A 17,166-nucleotide genomic window follows, 5' to 3' on the forward strand; every position below is an offset into this window, starting at 1 on the left:
ACTATGCAGATTTACACTGTAAGATAAGAAAATACTATTTAAGACTTTCAATTCAAAAGTTCTGCCTTTAAAGGGATAGTTCACTTTGAAATAAAATTTTGGTATGTTTTAGCTTACCTCAAGGGCATCCAAGATGTAGGTGTCTTTGTTTCCGCAGTAGTTTCAATTTTGATATTTTTAGGTCAAACCGTTCTTGTCTGTCAGTCATATAATGCAGGTCTATGGTCACTATCTCAAAGAGCATGCACAGAGAAGTCCAAATTAAACAATTTCCCATCGTAAGTACACATTGATGGCCTAAGACACGAAACGAGCGGTTTGTGTGAGAAAACGAACAGTATTTATATCGTTTTTACCTCTTGTACACTTTCTGGCGCTTGCGCAGACTAAGCCAGAACACGCGCACACGTCACACACCAGGAAGCGCACGCGCCCTCAGATCACTTGGACGTGGTTGTGTAGAGGTAAAAACGATATAAATACTGTTCGTTTTCTCACACAAACCGCTCGTTTCGTGTCTTAGGCCATCAATGTGTACTTACGATGGGGAACTGTTTAATTTGGATTTCTCTGTGCATGCTCTTTGAGATAGTGACCATAGACCTGCATTATATGACTGACAGACAAGAACGGTTTGACCTAAAAATATCAAAATTGAAACTACTGCGGAAACAAAGACACTTACATCTTGGATGCCCTTGAGGTAAGCTAAAACATACCAAAATTTAATTTCAAAGTGAACTATCCCTTTAATAAAATAAAAAAATTACTTATTGTTTCTTTGTAATTATTTGTGAAGTTTAACAATTTCTGAGTGAAAATTGTGTTTGCACCATTTTTTCAGCGTATTGTGGTATATTATTTGCATTCAGCATTGTTTTTTTCTGTTGTAACCCATCAGGTCAAAAGCATTAAACTAGATATTAGCAAATTCTTTGTGGACCTTTAAAAAGTTCTTCTGTAAAAAACCCTTTTCTCTTCTAATGGGAAGCGTATTAAACAGTGTGAATCCTTGTGCAGAACATGCCCCATGGAAAAGCTATTTCGCCCAATTTAATGTGGAAATAATCATCTTTTCTCCATTTTAGCTTCATTAAATTACCTTTCTCTGAGGTTTTCATTGCTTTTTGTAAGTTTGTTTCACTAGAGAGACCCTGTAAGTGTCCTCCTACTCTCGGTTAATTGAGGGTTTTTGACTAGAAGTGCCCCCTTCACTCCTTCAAGACAGCTGACTGTTTACACGCACACACACAAGGGAAAAATGGTCCAAGACTCCTCTTACTGCCCATAAATTAAGGACAATATGTTGTGCGCAAGGAAACTTCCTTAGTCTTGGGAGGAATACATGCCAACATCAGGAGCTGTGTTCAAACTGGACAAAACTTTCCGATGGGAACCCCGTGGAAAAACGCGCAACTGTGAGACGCAGACATGGAAGTTTTAAAAGGATTTTTAAAGTCATCCATCTGCATCTGGTGCTTGTGTTTACTTCCTCTGAGGTTACTTGCGCAGCTGGGTAAGTCAAAAACACGCTTTGATTCAATACGATGCCTTGCATGTGCGCACGTTTAAGATGATTGTTTCTGTGTGGCGCAGCAAATTGCGCTATCGATGGAAATAACGTGACTGTATTTAGAGTTTTAGCGGTTGCACGTGCAACTTTTAAGCTTTGAATGTTGAAATGCAATGCTTGCTCGTTTATTCAAGAACTTACCATATTCCCATTTAAAAAGATTCCCAAACATTGTGCACAAAAATATAACTCCAAATGTTTTTGTATTGTTATTATAATTTCAATTATTTTATGTCAAAATGCTACTATATTTATTATTTAACTATTTATGTTTATTTATTTTTTGCATTGATTTGTTTATACTGTATTATTGTAGCTATTTACAGTATTTTATTTATAAGTAACCTCTGAAATGGGTTAAATGGAGCTTTTTATTATTTATTTTTTGTTTTGTTATTAACTATGTAACTGTTTTTTATACTAATTTTATTCGACTAACCTCAAAGCTTTTTTGTTTATTTTTAACTGCATTTGTTAATTTGTTAATTTATATGATATCATTATAGTTGTTGTTGTTTAGTTTTATGTTAATATGCAGGCTATTTTAATTTTACTTCCTAACATGTTTAAAGCATTGTTGCACAAGATTTTTGTCTGGCTGCGTCAGGAACATGGTGTTGAGATAAATGTGCTTTCAATCCAAAGACATTGTTTTCATTAGTGCGCAATATCCCGGTTCTCCAGAGGGATTGAGCATCTGTTTGAAATCTGATCGAAACTTTGCCTTAACTCTGCGCACTGACATCCATTTGCGCACCAAATGGAGAGTCTGTCTGCGCAGTTTAAATAGCATTAACGTGCTCTGTGGAGAAAGCGACGGTCTCTCTCTCTCTCTCTCTCTCTCTCTCTCTCTCTCTCTCTCTCTCTCTCTCTCTCTCTCTCTCTCTCTCTCTCTGTCTGTGCAGATGTTTTAAGCAGTCATTAGAGCAGTCAGTAGGTGAGTATTAAGCCTCAGGGATGCAGTAATTGTGGGAATGTGAGCCTCAAGATTGCGGGGTCAAACTGATTAGTGAGATTGTGATATCTTTACTGTCCTTTTCTCCATTATCATGTGCATATCAATTTAATTTGTAATTATTTAAATTGTAATTACAAGTATTTAATTTGTATTTATAGATCTAGAGACCAAGAGACCCTCAGTCTCATAAAGCTATATTTTCTAATTAACATTTTCTAATAACATTGTTAATAAATCTCTGTCCAGATCCCATACCTTCTCAGACCACCAGGGGCACTGATATGCTCACAGCGAAGTTCTTTTTTGTTCTTCACTAGCAAAAAAGAAGTATAAAAATACCTTTTTAGCGAACATCCCGACGCTGTCCACACACTGTCTTGTTAGAATTGGTTTTGATGAAAATATATAAATATGCGCTTTCTTCTCAATAACAAAATGAACACACAGAAAATATTATATAGAGTTGAGAAACCAGAGGTAAAGAAAGCATCAGATCATAGCGATGTGGATGTTTGCACAACATCTGCAGTGCGGCACTCCAGTCAAGTCATGTCACGTTTATGTATAGCACTTGCTTTAAGTCAAGCAGCTTTACAATGTAAAACATGAAATTAAAATTAATTTCTTTCAATTTTATTTCAATTAAACTTCAGTTTCTACTATAAAGCAGCTCTCCAGTGTTCATGCTGAACAGAAGAAATGAACCGGAGAACTTTTCCGTGTCAAAGAATGCAGAGCCTCACAGTTGAGAGTTTACATCTCGCAATTCTGATTTTATTTCTCAGAATTGCGAGATATAAAGTCGTAATTCCGTGTTATAAAGTCAGAATTGCATGATATAAAGTCACAATTGCATGCTATAAAGTCACAGTTGCGAGATATATACTCACAATTGCAAGATATGTACATGTAATTCTGAGAAAAAAAGTCAGAATTGCGAGTTTATTTCTCACAATTCTGACTTTATAACACACAATTGCGACTTTATATCACGCAATTCTGACTTTATGACTCGCAATTGCAACTTTATATCACGCAATTCTGATCAAAAGTCAGAATTGCGAGATATAAACTCGCAATTGTGAGAAAAAAAGTCATAATTGTGAGATAAAAATTCGCAATTACCTTTTTTATTTTTTATTCTGTGGGCGGAAACAAGCTTCCATAGTTTCGAACTCCCGAAACAAACTCCAGACGAAATTCGTTTCGGTCTGATTTTGTTCTAAATGACGTCACACCAGTTTGTTTGTTTCGCTTGAAGTGTATCAGGGCCTTGCGTGTTGAGGTACATTTTTTTGACAAGTGTGATTTGAGGGAAGATAAGGATTCAAATTTTGTGCCATTTTTCTTTTATTATTATTCAGCCAAAATTGTAAAAAATTTCAGCAGTTCATCTATATCAGGAATGGTTTGGTTTTTTAATTACACGTCACTGGAACCAACATTATTGTAAGAAATGTCATTATAAGGTTTTGACAGGATTGTATGTTAATTATTTTGTGCTGAACAACAGTACTTATTTCATCTTCATTTTGTCTGGAGTTTTGAGGATAAACAAATCTGTACACAAGACATTTGACTAAATGTCTCAATTCTTGGTATCATCTCTTACACAATGTCCTCCCAACGGTGTCCACTCGTCAGACCGTGAACGAGTCCTTCTCCGTGATGTTTTTCCTGTGAATCATCAGCGTTGACTTTTCAGTCTTTATTAAATGTCTGACAGCTGTGCGTTTGGGTCATGTGATCTCATCCCTCATAAGCCTCAATCAACACAATGGAGTGAAAAAGAGAAGTTTCTGAATCCTCAGGGTTTGGGTGAAGTCCTGGCTGAGCGAGAGGAGGAAATGGACGAGTTTGTGCGCAACTGTGAAAAACTTTCGCTTTAATATCAAGGACAGTTTGCTGTGGTCACTGGTATTTCATAAACGTAACAGACCCAGACTTGCCAAACCATTTTTTGAATAAGAATTTCTCTCTCTGGGGCTGGAGAGTGTGAATATCTGGAGCTGTTCCTCTCCTGCTGTGTAATCAGCTCTTCATTCAGCCGAGAGGCAGACTGTCACAACAGATAACTCACATTTACCAGCCCTGCACCCCTTTCACACACACACACACACACACACACACACACACACACACACACTGACTGAACTTGTGTGAAAGTTCTCCAGGTTTAACAATCCTTAAACACTACATGCTTAAAATAAAGATTCTTTGCGGCTTGTTGGGTTCAGCAGGACCCTTCTTATTGAATTTTTTGCTCTATAGGAGTTGAGTCTTGAGTCTTGAGTTGGCTATATAGTGTTTGGCAGATTAAATCATGACTTTATATCTTTATGTAACTTTAGTCCCTAAGGTGACCTGTTGATGTAAAAAATATGAGATGGGAAGGGGAAAATGATATTTAAAAGCTTTTGCATTTGTTCGTAAAAGTTTTGCATTCCCCAAAAACTTTACGTTTGCTCTCAAAACTTTTGCGTTCTCTCGAAACGTGTGCTTAGTAAGTGCAAAACCGGTGATGGAAATAATATGAGATGGGAAGAAAAACTATATTTCGCTCGCAAAAGTTTTGCATTCCCTAAAGAAACGTTACATTTGCTGGCAAAACGCTTGCGTTCTCTCGAAACGTATATAGCGAGCGTAAAACTGATATTTTGCTCGCAAAAGTTTTGCATTCTTTGTGTTTGCTCACAAAACTTTTACAATCTCTCAACACGTTTCGAAACTTTTTGAGTGAACGCAAAACTGTGATGGAAATAATATGAAATAGGAGGGAAAACTGTATTTTGGTCACACAAATTTTGCGTTCCCTCTGAGAAACTTTACGTTTGCTCTCAAAACGTTTGCGTTCTCTGGAAACGTATGCTAGCAAGCGCAAAACCGGTGATGGAAATAATATGAGATGGGAAGAAAAACTATATTTCGCTAGCAAAAGTTTTAGTTCCCTAAAGAAACGTTACGTTTGCTGGCAAAACGTTTGCGTTCTCTCGAAACGTATATAGTGAGCGTAAAACTGATATTTCGCTCGCAAAAGTTTTGCATTCTTTGTGTTTGTTCACAAAAATTTTACAATCTCTCTAAACGTTTCGAAACTTTTCGAGTGAACGCAAAACTGATGGAAATAATATGAAATGGGAGGGAAAACTGTATTTTGGTCACACAAATTTTGCGTTCCCTCCGAGAAACTTTACGTTTTCCTCTCAAAGCGTTTGCGTTCTCTGGAAACATATGCTAGCAAGCGCAAAACCGGTGATGGAAATAATATGAGATGGGAAGAAAAACTATATTTCGCTAGCAAAAGTTTTGCGTTCCCTAAAGAAACGTTACGTTTGCTGGCAAAACGTTTGCGTTCTCTCGAAACGTATATAGTGAGCGTAAAACTGATATTTCGCTCGCAAAAGTTTTGCATTCTTTGTGTTTGTTCACAAAAATTTTACAATCTCTCTAAACGTTTTGAAACTTTTCGAGTGAACGCAAAACTGATGGAAATAATATGAAATGGGAGGGAAAACTGTATTTTGGTCACACAAATTTTGCGTTCCCTCCGAGAAACTTTACGTTTTCCTCTCAAAGCGTTTGCGTTCTCTGGAAACATATGCTAGCAAGCGCAAAACCGGTGATGGAAATAATATGAGATGGGAAGAAAAACTATATTTCGCTAGCAAAAGTTTTGCGTTCCCTAAAGAAACTGTATTTTGGTCACACAAATTTTGCGTTCCCTCCGAGAAACTTTACGTTTGCTCTCAAAACGTTTGCGTTCTCTGGAAACGTATGCTAGCAAGCGCAAAACCGGTGATGGAAATAATATGAGATGGGCAGAAAAACTATATTTCGCTCGCAAAAGTTTTGCATTCCCTAAAGAAACGTCACATTTGCTGGCAAAACGTTTGCGTTCTCTCGAAAACGTATATAGCGAGCGTAAAACTGATATTTCGCTCGCAAAAGTTTTGCATTCTTTGTGTTTGCTCACAAAACTTTTACAATCTCTCAAAACGTTTTGAAACTTTTCGACTGAACGCAAAACTGTGATGGAAATAATATGAAATGGGAGGGAAAACTGTATTTTGGTCACACAAATTTTGCGTTCACTCTGAGAAACTTTACGTTTGCTCTCAAAACGTTTGCGTTCTCTGGAAACGTATGCTAGCAAGCGCAAAACCGGTGATGGAAATAATATGAGATGGGAAGAAAAACTATATTTCGCTAGCAAAATTTTTGCATTCCCTAAATAAACGTTACATTTGCTGGCAAAACGTTTGCGTTCTCTCGAAACGTATATAGCGAGCGTAAAACTGATATTTCGCTCGCAAAAGTTTTGCATTCTTTGTGTTTGTTCACAAAACTCAAAAGTTTTGTTTTCCGCGAGAAACTCACAAAAATTATACGTCTCAAATTTTTTACGAACACAAAACTTTGATGGAAATAATATGAAATGGGAGGAAAAACTGTTTTTGTCACAAAAGTTGTGTAAGTGTCTGAAATCCACCCAGTCCTTAAGTCAACAAATTAACTGGGCCGTCTGAGGTGTTTACCCAGCAGCGCTTGTCCCAGCTTTTCTTTGAAGGCTGAAAACACGAGTGTTTGTGGAACCTTTGACCTTACGTAGCAAGATCTGACTGTGGTTGTCACCCTTGCAAGACCAGACAGATACCAAATGTGGCTTGCTGTCTTAAATAGGTTAATTATGAGCTACTGACATAACCTTTTCTGTTCAGACATACACAGAACCTCTTCTCTGAGTTTTCGGTGTGATATATTTAAGGCTGAATAAATGATAGAATGAAAATCTTTTTTTTTTCTTGCATTGCAGTTTTTATTCTAATTTTATTTATACGAATCTATAATATTTTAAATTTTTAGATAATGTTTGTGTTGACACTTTGCTGTGGTCATTATTTTTTATTTTATCTTATTTTTATTTTATTTTACAGTTTACATTTTGCTTTTGTCGCAATTAAATAGTTTCATTTTATTTTCTGGTGCATGATATTTTTTTTAATTTTATTACATGTTTGTGATGTCACTGCTGCGGTCACTATTTTTATTTTATTTAATTTTATTTATTTTTATTATTTTAGAGTTGTGATGTCGCTGGTCACTTTTAGTTATTTTAAGGATGTGTTGTCAATTTGCTGTTGTATAATACTTTTATTTTATTTCACGTTTGTGATTGTACTTTGTTGTGGTCACTTTATATTTTATTTGTCTATTTTCAACATATTTTTAGTACAGTGAAGATTTCCAGCATATGTCTTTCTGAATCGGTGAATGACGTATGTTTGCTTGGAAAGTAAAGTGAGCACCCAGTAGTTGCTTTTACTTTCATCGGTATCTGTATCTTTTAGTCGGCCACCTTGAAACTCCATTACCTCCCCTTAAGAAACGTCCTCTCAAATCATCCAAGTATCTCCCCACCAAACCATTATTAACAATTTATAAAATGAACACTAAAATATATTTATCTTCTTCCAGCCCCATTACACCTCTAAGAGTAAAGCTTAGGACGTAATTGCAGAGTAATGATCCTTGAATTAGGCTGGAAAGAGCAGGGCATTATGGACTCTAAACCAGCCGAGACATGATCTCATCAGCGCTCCAGTGGGGCAGAAAGCCCTCTAGACCGGGCCTCGTCTTCCCTCAGTAAAGCAGACAGGATTAGTGGAGAGATTTTCTGCTCTTTTCCACGCCGGTCAAAGGTCATCTGCCCTTATTCTTTATGAAGACTTTCAAATGGCTGGTGGAAATGTGTTCCTTTGAACAAAGTCTGTCTTTGAGGCGCCATGCTGAGAGAAGATGCAAGTTAAACTAGAACTTCATATTTTAAAATGAAAATAGTTTTTTTTTTTTTTTTATTGCTCCCCTTCAACAGTGTATGTTTATTATTTTCTTATATATAAATTACATTTTTAAGACCACAAAAAAACATTGTAAACTCTGGAATCACAGCAAATGATACTACAATAGTTTCTCCTTTTATATTATATGGTATGAATATGATACTTTATGTTCAATAGTAATTGCTAGTTACCTATTTTTAAGGTGTAATGGTGCCCAGCCATTGTGATTTGGTGTTTATTTTATTGTATTTATTTTATTTTATTTTATTTTATTTTTTTTAATTATTATTCCTAAGTTAAAATTTTCCTGATGGTATATTTTGTCCAAACATATATATATATATAATTTGTTTTGATGTTGCTTTGCTTTTATTTATTTTTTTGTTTTGTTGCTTTGCTTTTATCTTTTTGTTTTGTTGCTTTGTTTTTTTCTTTGTTTTTTGTTTCGCTTCACTGACATTTTTTTGTTTCTTTTCTTTCTTTTGTTTTGCTGTGCTTTTCTGACAACTTTGTTTTGTTACTTTGCTGACATTATAACCAAGTGAAAGTCCTTTGTACTGTCTAAAGTCTACATTTTCCCACTAGTCTGTTTTGTCTATAACAGCTGCTATCTTCCCTGTCTCAACTTCCATTATACACAATAGCAGATATGACAAGACAGCCAGTCCAAACTTTCTATTAGCATGTTCAGGAGGAGCATTAGAGGATTACCAGTGTTATGGTGACCTCAGGCATCCTTATACAAAAACTGAGACAGTGGTTGTCGCTCTCCCTCCCTTGCGTAATTAGCAGAGATGGTGACATCCGATCCGCTTCGGCTCTGAGATACCGGAAGAAGAAGGGTTAAGGTGTTACAGATGTGCTGTCTGAAGAAATGGCAAGGGATTAAAAAGGTTTTAGCCTGAAAGTCACACGTCTATTTTTGCCCTTCCGTTTTGCCGTGAGACCCGGACACACGTCGCCGATTTCTCCGACCTTTGCCGCGTAAAGTTATGAGCAAGGGAAAGGGGGTCAGATAAAGGTGTGTTATTTTTACTCTGGTTAAACGTCTGCCGCTGAGGAGGTCACGTTAACCCCCATTTGGGTTTTAATGAACCTGAGTGACGTTTTCAAGCCACTGGAATGACACAGTTTTTGACCTTCTCCTTCGCTGTCTTCTGAGCGCTGACCTTTGTCTTTGCCGAAAGGTTGTTTTAAACTCTTTTATGAATATAAAAGGTTGTAATTCAGGGAAACAGGCCTTTGTTTGATGGTGTCCTTGGTTCTCCCAGCTCCAGAATGCTATCCCGGCGGATACAGGACCTTGAGGAACGCATATCGAAGCGTTGACTTCGACTCTACTGAACTTCAGAACACAGCGATACAGGATCTGGTCTGTGACCATTCTCTGCCGCCCGGATGGTACCGATTTTCCATAAACAACAAACCTGCGGAGATGCCGACCCGCTGCGTTGAGGTGAGGAGTCTCAGATCAGTTCTGACCAGTTTCCAAACTGCAGTTTTTTGATCTCCGTCTCTTTTTGTAGATGAACCGCTGTGGTACGCAGGCTCCGGTGTGGTTGTCTCTGAAGGACAGCTCTCTTCCGAGGCCCGGAGAGGTCAAGCAGCTCTCGGCCTGTGCCACATGGCAGTTCTTTCACGGAAGCACCAAAGACTGCTGCCTTTTCCGCATCCCAATCTCGGTCCGGAACTGTGGCAAGTTCCTGCTGTACTTCCTGCAGCCGACACAAGGTTGCATGGGATACTGTGCAGAAGGTACACAGTTATGTGACTCGTTTTTCAATACTTTACTAACACTATTTCAAAACTAATACCTAAAATGAATAACTTTATTTTATCTATGGTGACTATTGTGAAATCATGTCCAGGTCACATTTCATCCCAAAAATCTAAAGAAAAAATAAATTTGATTGATGTATTGTCATTTTTAATAAAGCAAACAAACAAACAAATAAATAATTGTTTTATTATCTTTTTCTAATTTTTTTTATTTATTTATAAGATTTAAAAGTATAAACAGGAATTGTTTGTTGTATTTAATGAAAAAGAAAATCTAATTTATTTAATAAAAACAATTTATATTTTATATTTTGTAGTTTATTTTATTTTATTTATGTTTTTTATTTATTTATTTATACTAATGGAAGTAAAAATAAATAGGAAGTGTTAAGACTAAATATTATTTTAATATCAAGAAATTATTTTCATGACAAATTTCCCAGGAAATTTTCTTTACTTTTTTTTAGTTTACTTTTTTAATTAACATTATTTCCCATGGTTATTTTTCAGTTTTTTTTTTTTTTTTTTTTTCAATAATATTTGAATTAATATTGATTATTTCTTTTCACTTTTTTTTTTTTTTTTTTATCTAAATCATCATAAATTAAAAGTACTATGGCATTACAACAAATACAATCATGTAGTCATTTTTCTCTCATTTCAATGAGAATAAAACATTTTGCAATGAATATGTGGGGTGAAAATATGTTATATAGTCATGAAAACAATGTCAAAATTGGAAAAATAGTAATGATCCTAAAAATGCATTCATGGTGATTGTGCAAAATATAATATTTTTTCTTCTTCTTTAGATTTCAAAGTGAAACCACGTATTTGATGTTTGAAATTAAATGTGAGAATTAAATGTAGTTTGCTTATTGATTTGAATCGGTCTTAGTGACATATTTTACCTGTAATAGACTTTAAAACATGCAGCGATGCTTGCACCAGTAGAAGAGTACAAGATGTTTCCTTGTGCAACAGCCCAGAGAGAAACTACCATCTCATTTCTAGTATGGATGATCAATATTTCTCTTTCTCTGGCCATGTGTCCTTTCTCACTTTCTCAAACATCTCTTAGATCCAAATAAATGACTGTATCATCAACCGTGTGCAAGAGTATTCAGGTCATTTTTAGTTTGGGATCGATTTCTGGTGACTGACGAATCAGCAAATCAGATTACTGGATTCATGTAGCGATATTTCACGGATTTATGACAGTTCCATGATGGCTACAAGAAGAAGGAAATTGTTTGGGTTAAAGAAATGCTTTGTTTATAATGAGGAGGAACTTGCAGGATGTTTTGATGGTACAAAGACCTCCTATATGTCAAAAGACAAGACAAGGCAAGTATATTTTGAAAGTATAAACAGGAAGTGTTATAACTAAATAATGCTTTTTTTTTTTTTTTAGTTGCTTCACAATACACACCTAAATCCTGTCCACCTGGTGAAACCGAAGTTAACGGTCTATGTAAGGGTAAGTTGTTTTCAATGTTAGCAATTTTATTATGATTTATTACATATCTGTATTTATATTTCATCTCATGACCTTGTTGTTCTCCTCTGTGAAGCAAACGTCCCCTCGCTACCTTCAAAACCCCTGGTGGCCCCAGAGCTGGTCGGCAGCAGCGTCCACCTCCGATGCTCCTTCACTGGGGTGACGTCCATGTGGCCGGTGGGGTATCAGGTGGTGTGGGCGAGATACTCCTCCAACACCATGAAGGTGGAGATCAGACGAGACACAACGACTCGACTGTACTCACTGGTTGAGATGGACGGAGTTCACTTTAGACTGGGAGAAACGGTAAAAGAAACTATTTTTAATGTACAAACTAGTTTGGAAAGTCAAATTTGCTTAGTATATATCTAGAAAGTTAAAAAGGGCAACAGTGTTCAGTGTAAAGTGCTCTAAAATAATCCAGTGTTACACAAAGATATTGTAGGCTGGGTAGCCCCGCCCACATTCAAATCTCATTGGTCCAAAATCCATGTATGCATATTAAACGTAATATATGTTCTGATTGGCTGTGGTTTTGTTGCTTCAAACTGCCTTTTCATTTTAAGTTTCGACAATAGTTATGTTTCCATTCATGTTGTGAATTTAAAAAAGAAAAACTGGAATAACATCTCATGTTCCCTAGGCAGCATTACAGCCACAAACGAATTGCTCTAATAAACGTCATGTTTGCTAACGATCGGTGAATTATTCAGTCTCAAGACATTTTTGACACACATATAGTAAATGCAAGCGTATACATTTTTAATGCACAATTTGTAAAAATTCGTTAGACATTAGCTGTTTTCATCCTATTTTTATGAGCATTTGGGAATATTGGATAAAAATACCTCTGCTTGGAAACACCAAGATGCACATTAATTCTAAAAATGCGCATAAAAAATATATTCGAACGAGGCAAATATTTTTTTTATCTGATAAGAAGGCATGCGTATAAACTATGATGGAAACACATTTACAGAGCAAATGCCTTGTTTCACAACTAAAATCTCATGTGACTTTGCCTCAACAATGCATGTGATTGGATAACTGGACTAACCAGCGGACCAATAATATCGCACAGCATATCAAATGTTGGTTTAATCATTCTGAAATGCCTGAGCCAAAGTCATCAGAATGATTTGGTTTAATTCCCTCCCAGAAGCGTCTCGCATGATTGAGTTCCCAAACACCAGCATCCATATGCAAGAGAACATGACAGCATTGGTTTTGTTTCATCTTCACGCTTTGAGATTCAAGTCATTTATGTAGGGAAAACAGCCACACTGGCTTCCTTGATTGCAGCAACTTTCATTTTATTACAGATGTTTTGTGCAAATTTCCCAGGAAATGACGATTTTGTTCTCTTAAACGCATGGGATGGAAATTTGCAAATGTTTTCTGCGATATTCCAATTTTACACATAAATTAAATTTGCAACTTTGGATGGAAACATAGGTACTGAAAACCTAGAACAAGGTTTTATATGTAAACTGAACTAAAATCAAACAAACGTGTTTTTTTTTTTGTTTTTTTGTATGTACAAATTTTTCAGCAGTGGTAGAAATATGTGTGAATTGTGTAAGATTCAGAATTTAGGGCACGTCTGGTTCACCATAGTCTTAAAACGCCATCATTGTCTTCTTTTGATTTTTTTTCCCTGTAACGTAATGCGCTCCAGACAGCCGTTAAACTCGCTTCTCACCAGACCAAGAAAGGAAAGGGTCTTTTGTGAGGGCCGTCTTTAGTCATAATGCCCTTTGACCTCTCGTATGAGTTCAGAAAGTGTTCCAGCGGAAGTGAGATCGGGTCATGAAAGAGTAAAGGTCAGATTTAGGCCACGTGTATACAAATCATAAATAACACTGAGGCGGAACGTTGTCTAGAAGTTCGTTTTGATTTCATTCTGATTTGTTTGTTCTGACGTGAAGTTCGAAGGAGGTTTGAAGACAGAGTTTGAAATGTGCTTCGCTACCTGTGGTCATAAAAAAAAAAAACGTGAGAGAAAAAAAAATCACAGAGGCCCCCGTTCGAGAAACACCATCATTCTGGTTTGGGTTGTGAGGTTCTCTTAAACATGTGTCACAGCTGGGTTTAGTCAAACACACACACACACACACACCTTGAGCTCTCCATAATACCCATATACAGGCAAAACAGACCTGAAAATCCTTCATTCATACACAAAAGGACATTCAAACAAACAGTTCGTTTCAGTGCCATATATGGCATGAAATTGCATGTAAATGTTAATGGCATCAAATACATTGATGCATTATGAAACAAAAATATCTTAGATTTTGACCCCACTTTGTTATTGTTATTTGTTTTTTTGTAAATAATGGTTCCTTTTAAATTTAAATGAATTTATATATATATATATATATATATATATATAGATATAGATAGATAGATAGATAGATAGATAGATAGATAGATAGATAGATAGATAGATAGATAGATAGATAGATAGATAGATAGATAGATAGATAGATAGAGATAGATATAGATATAGATATAGATATTTATTTTTTAACTTCAAATACAGCCTTGCTAACATTAAAATAAAAGAATATATATGCCATTACATTTTATTAATCTTTTGTATTATTTTTAGTATTTTATATATAGAAAATACTTAATAAGATATATATTTAATACTTATATATAATATTTAATTTATATATATTTTAGGGCTGTCAAACGATTAATCGCGATTAATCGCATCCAAAATAAAAGTTTGTTTTTACATAATATATGTGTGTGTACGGTGTATAATTATTTTCTATATATAAATACACATACATGCATGTATATATTTAAGAAATATTTGCATGTATATACTGTGTATATATATTTATATTATATATAATTTATATTATATATAAATATTTTATATATAAATAACAAATATTTCTTAAATATATACATGCATGTGTGTGTATTTATATATAGAAAATAATTATACACCATACACACACATATATTATGTAAAAACAAACTTTTATTTTGGATGCGATTAATCGCGATTAATCGTTTGACAGCCCTAATATATTTATATATAATTTCTATAAAATGTATTAATAAATAGAACATTTATTTTTTATTTTTTGCTACAAATTGGCATTAAAATAAATGAATATAAATATAAATGCCATTACATATTATTATTAATTTTTATCATTTTTATTTTATACATATATTTAATGCCATATCAGCTATGCTACATTCGCAGATATATGCATTGATTCATTTGAATTATTTGAATTATTCATTCCATTATTAAAATGATTTAATAATAAAAATCCAATAAAAGTGAATCATTATTGATTTCCATATTGGTAACGCTACAGCGCATGACCTTCGTGACAGTCTGGTTTGATTGACAGTTCTCCTGCAGTGTGTCCACCTTCCTGTTAAACTCCTCCAGCTCGCAGTCGGCGTCTAAAGAAAGCGCTGGGTTTTTCGCGGGAATTAAGGTAAATATGGTTATATCTAATTCTTTATAATTATGATGGATCATGCATCATGCACAAGCTATAATTACTGGCTAAATACTCATTGAAACATTGCAAATATTATGTTGCATAACTATCCATGCCTAACAGAGCTGTGTGATCATGTTTGATTTACACTGGATTCGGCCAACCGTCCAACACTTTTTCTGCAGTTTGTTCCAGATGTCCTCCACATCCGCGAGGACGCTAAAAAGCACGTTTTGACCGTACACAGCACAGTCCCCATTCCCTGCCATGGGTTCGAGCACAACCGCCCTTGCAAAGTGTCTCTTGCTCTCAGCGTACATGAATCAGGTGTGTGCATATTAGCATGTATTATTATTAGTATGTAGTTAAAATTAAAATAACATGTCTTGTCATGGTTTAAGCTGTATGAAGGTAAAAGGCTTTGAAAGTGACTCCATGCGCATGAATTATACTTTTTTCTCCCAAGAACATTTTATCTTTGAGTTTTCCCTTTCATTTGAGGATGTATCTACTGATAATCTGTCTGAATGTCTCAGACAATGTAGTCATAGAGGTTTCAAACGTGGCCTTATCATCCTGCTCGGTCGAGCTGATGTCTCAGCCCTGTCGAAACAACGTCTGTGCTCAGGGTACCGTGACTCTCAGCGCTGTTACTGATTTCACCCGGGACGGGAACCGGGCCAGCTTCCTTTCCACTCAGCCCACCGAAGGCAGCCATCGCCTCTGGAGAGGTTACAACCCTCCTGCACTGAAGGTTAGCGAAACCTTAGCATGCATCTCACAATGTAATATTAGTTGCTTGAGTGGTTTTGTACTTAATATCTTTAATTTAATAAGACAAATACAAAGTTCTCTTTGGAATGCCCTTCAGGACAATGAAGCGCTTGAGATTACAATATATTTACATTGGTAATGTTTTTTGAGGGGACTTGTCATATACTTTTCTTGCTCTTTTACAACTTGACCCATGATGACCTCCAGTATTTTGATGCTTCTTTTCACCTCCCAAAAAAAAAAAAAAAAAAAAACGATTACTTCCTTCCTCAGTGTTTTGTGTCATTCTCCAATACAAACATCTAAACATTCTTAAATCAAGATTCATTTACAGTAGAAGAAGATATTAAGTTTTGTTTTCTGTACCAAAATTGATCAAATTAATCAAAAATAATTAAGATTATTTTTTTCTGACCCCATTGGCAATTTTCTGTGGTCTTGTTTTAAGCACAAACTTGCTTATTTTCGTAGCCTGGGAAAACCCAGACAACTTCCGGCAAATTCAGATTTGCTCGAGAAGTAGTCTGGCAAAGAGCTCATTCAAGCCCATTTCCATGGCCTAGAAATCGCGGCACCAATCAGAAACGTTGAGGCGGGCTTTACACAATGACGATCGCTCTGATTGGTTTTAGGTCTATCCAATTGCACCCAGAGGCATTTGAGCGACGTCCGTTCAACTTTTAAATGCATTATTATATTCAAATTGCAAACACATGAGGACAGTCTCCATGAAAGACCCACTGGCAGATGAACGTGCTACTACATTTCTCTCCGAAACGGTAGGAAATTAAATTAGATTTAATAGAGGATTTTAAGACACGATGATTGACAGGGCAGTTTAAGTGACAGGATGCACGCGACAGATCCGTCCGATAAAGATGACGAAGTAGTATGTCCCAAAGCTTGCCTACTTTTTTGCTACACATTCAAAAGTAAATACCTTTTCTTCACAAAAAGAGTACATACTTTTATGGCGTAGTGTAACTTAGGCGAATTGGGACACAGCTTTACACGATGCCGATCGCTCTGATTGGTTTTAGGTCTATCCAACTGCACCCAGAGGCATTTGAGCGACGTCCGTTGGTGACGCCCCTTTGGAAATGAGTTATTAAAGGAGCTTTGCCAGACCATAACTCAGTTACTGAGAATGGTCTGGTTTTAACCAGGCTATTATTTTCGAACAATTCCTTTCGAAAACAAGACTTAGGGCCATCTTTTGGCATTAAAAAACTACTGTCAGGATTTACAAAAGACACAAA

The 17,166-nt window shown here is 35.8% G+C and overlaps 1 protein-coding gene across 1 annotated transcript in view; it reads left to right on the forward strand.

Annotated features, from left to right (window-relative positions):
- The first annotated feature begins 1,248 nt into the window (after positions 1 to 1,248).
- LOC307169495 (von Willebrand factor D and EGF domain-containing protein) overlaps positions 1,249 to 17,166 on the forward strand; it is a 64,709-nt gene continuing 48,791 nt past the window's right edge. The window contains exons 1-8 of the mRNA XM_079890168.1: positions 1,249 to 1,516; positions 9,643 to 9,827; positions 9,898 to 10,126; positions 11,565 to 11,630; positions 11,725 to 11,957; positions 15,038 to 15,127; positions 15,319 to 15,460; positions 15,670 to 15,887. Coding sequence (XP_079746294.1) covers positions 1,432 to 1,516; positions 9,643 to 9,827; positions 9,898 to 10,126; positions 11,565 to 11,630; positions 11,725 to 11,957; positions 15,038 to 15,127; positions 15,319 to 15,460; positions 15,670 to 15,887 — 1,248 coding nt within the window. The 5' untranslated portion in view covers positions 1,249 to 1,431. The remainder of the gene's footprint in view (positions 1,517 to 9,642; positions 9,828 to 9,897; positions 10,127 to 11,564; positions 11,631 to 11,724; positions 11,958 to 15,037; positions 15,128 to 15,318; positions 15,461 to 15,669; positions 15,888 to 17,166) is intronic.

Source organism: Squalius cephalus (assembly GCF_949319135.1).
Source record: "Squalius cephalus genome assembly, chromosome: 13".
In the NCBI taxonomy this organism is placed as follows: Eukaryota; Metazoa; Chordata; class Actinopteri; order Cypriniformes; family Leuciscidae; genus Squalius; species Squalius cephalus.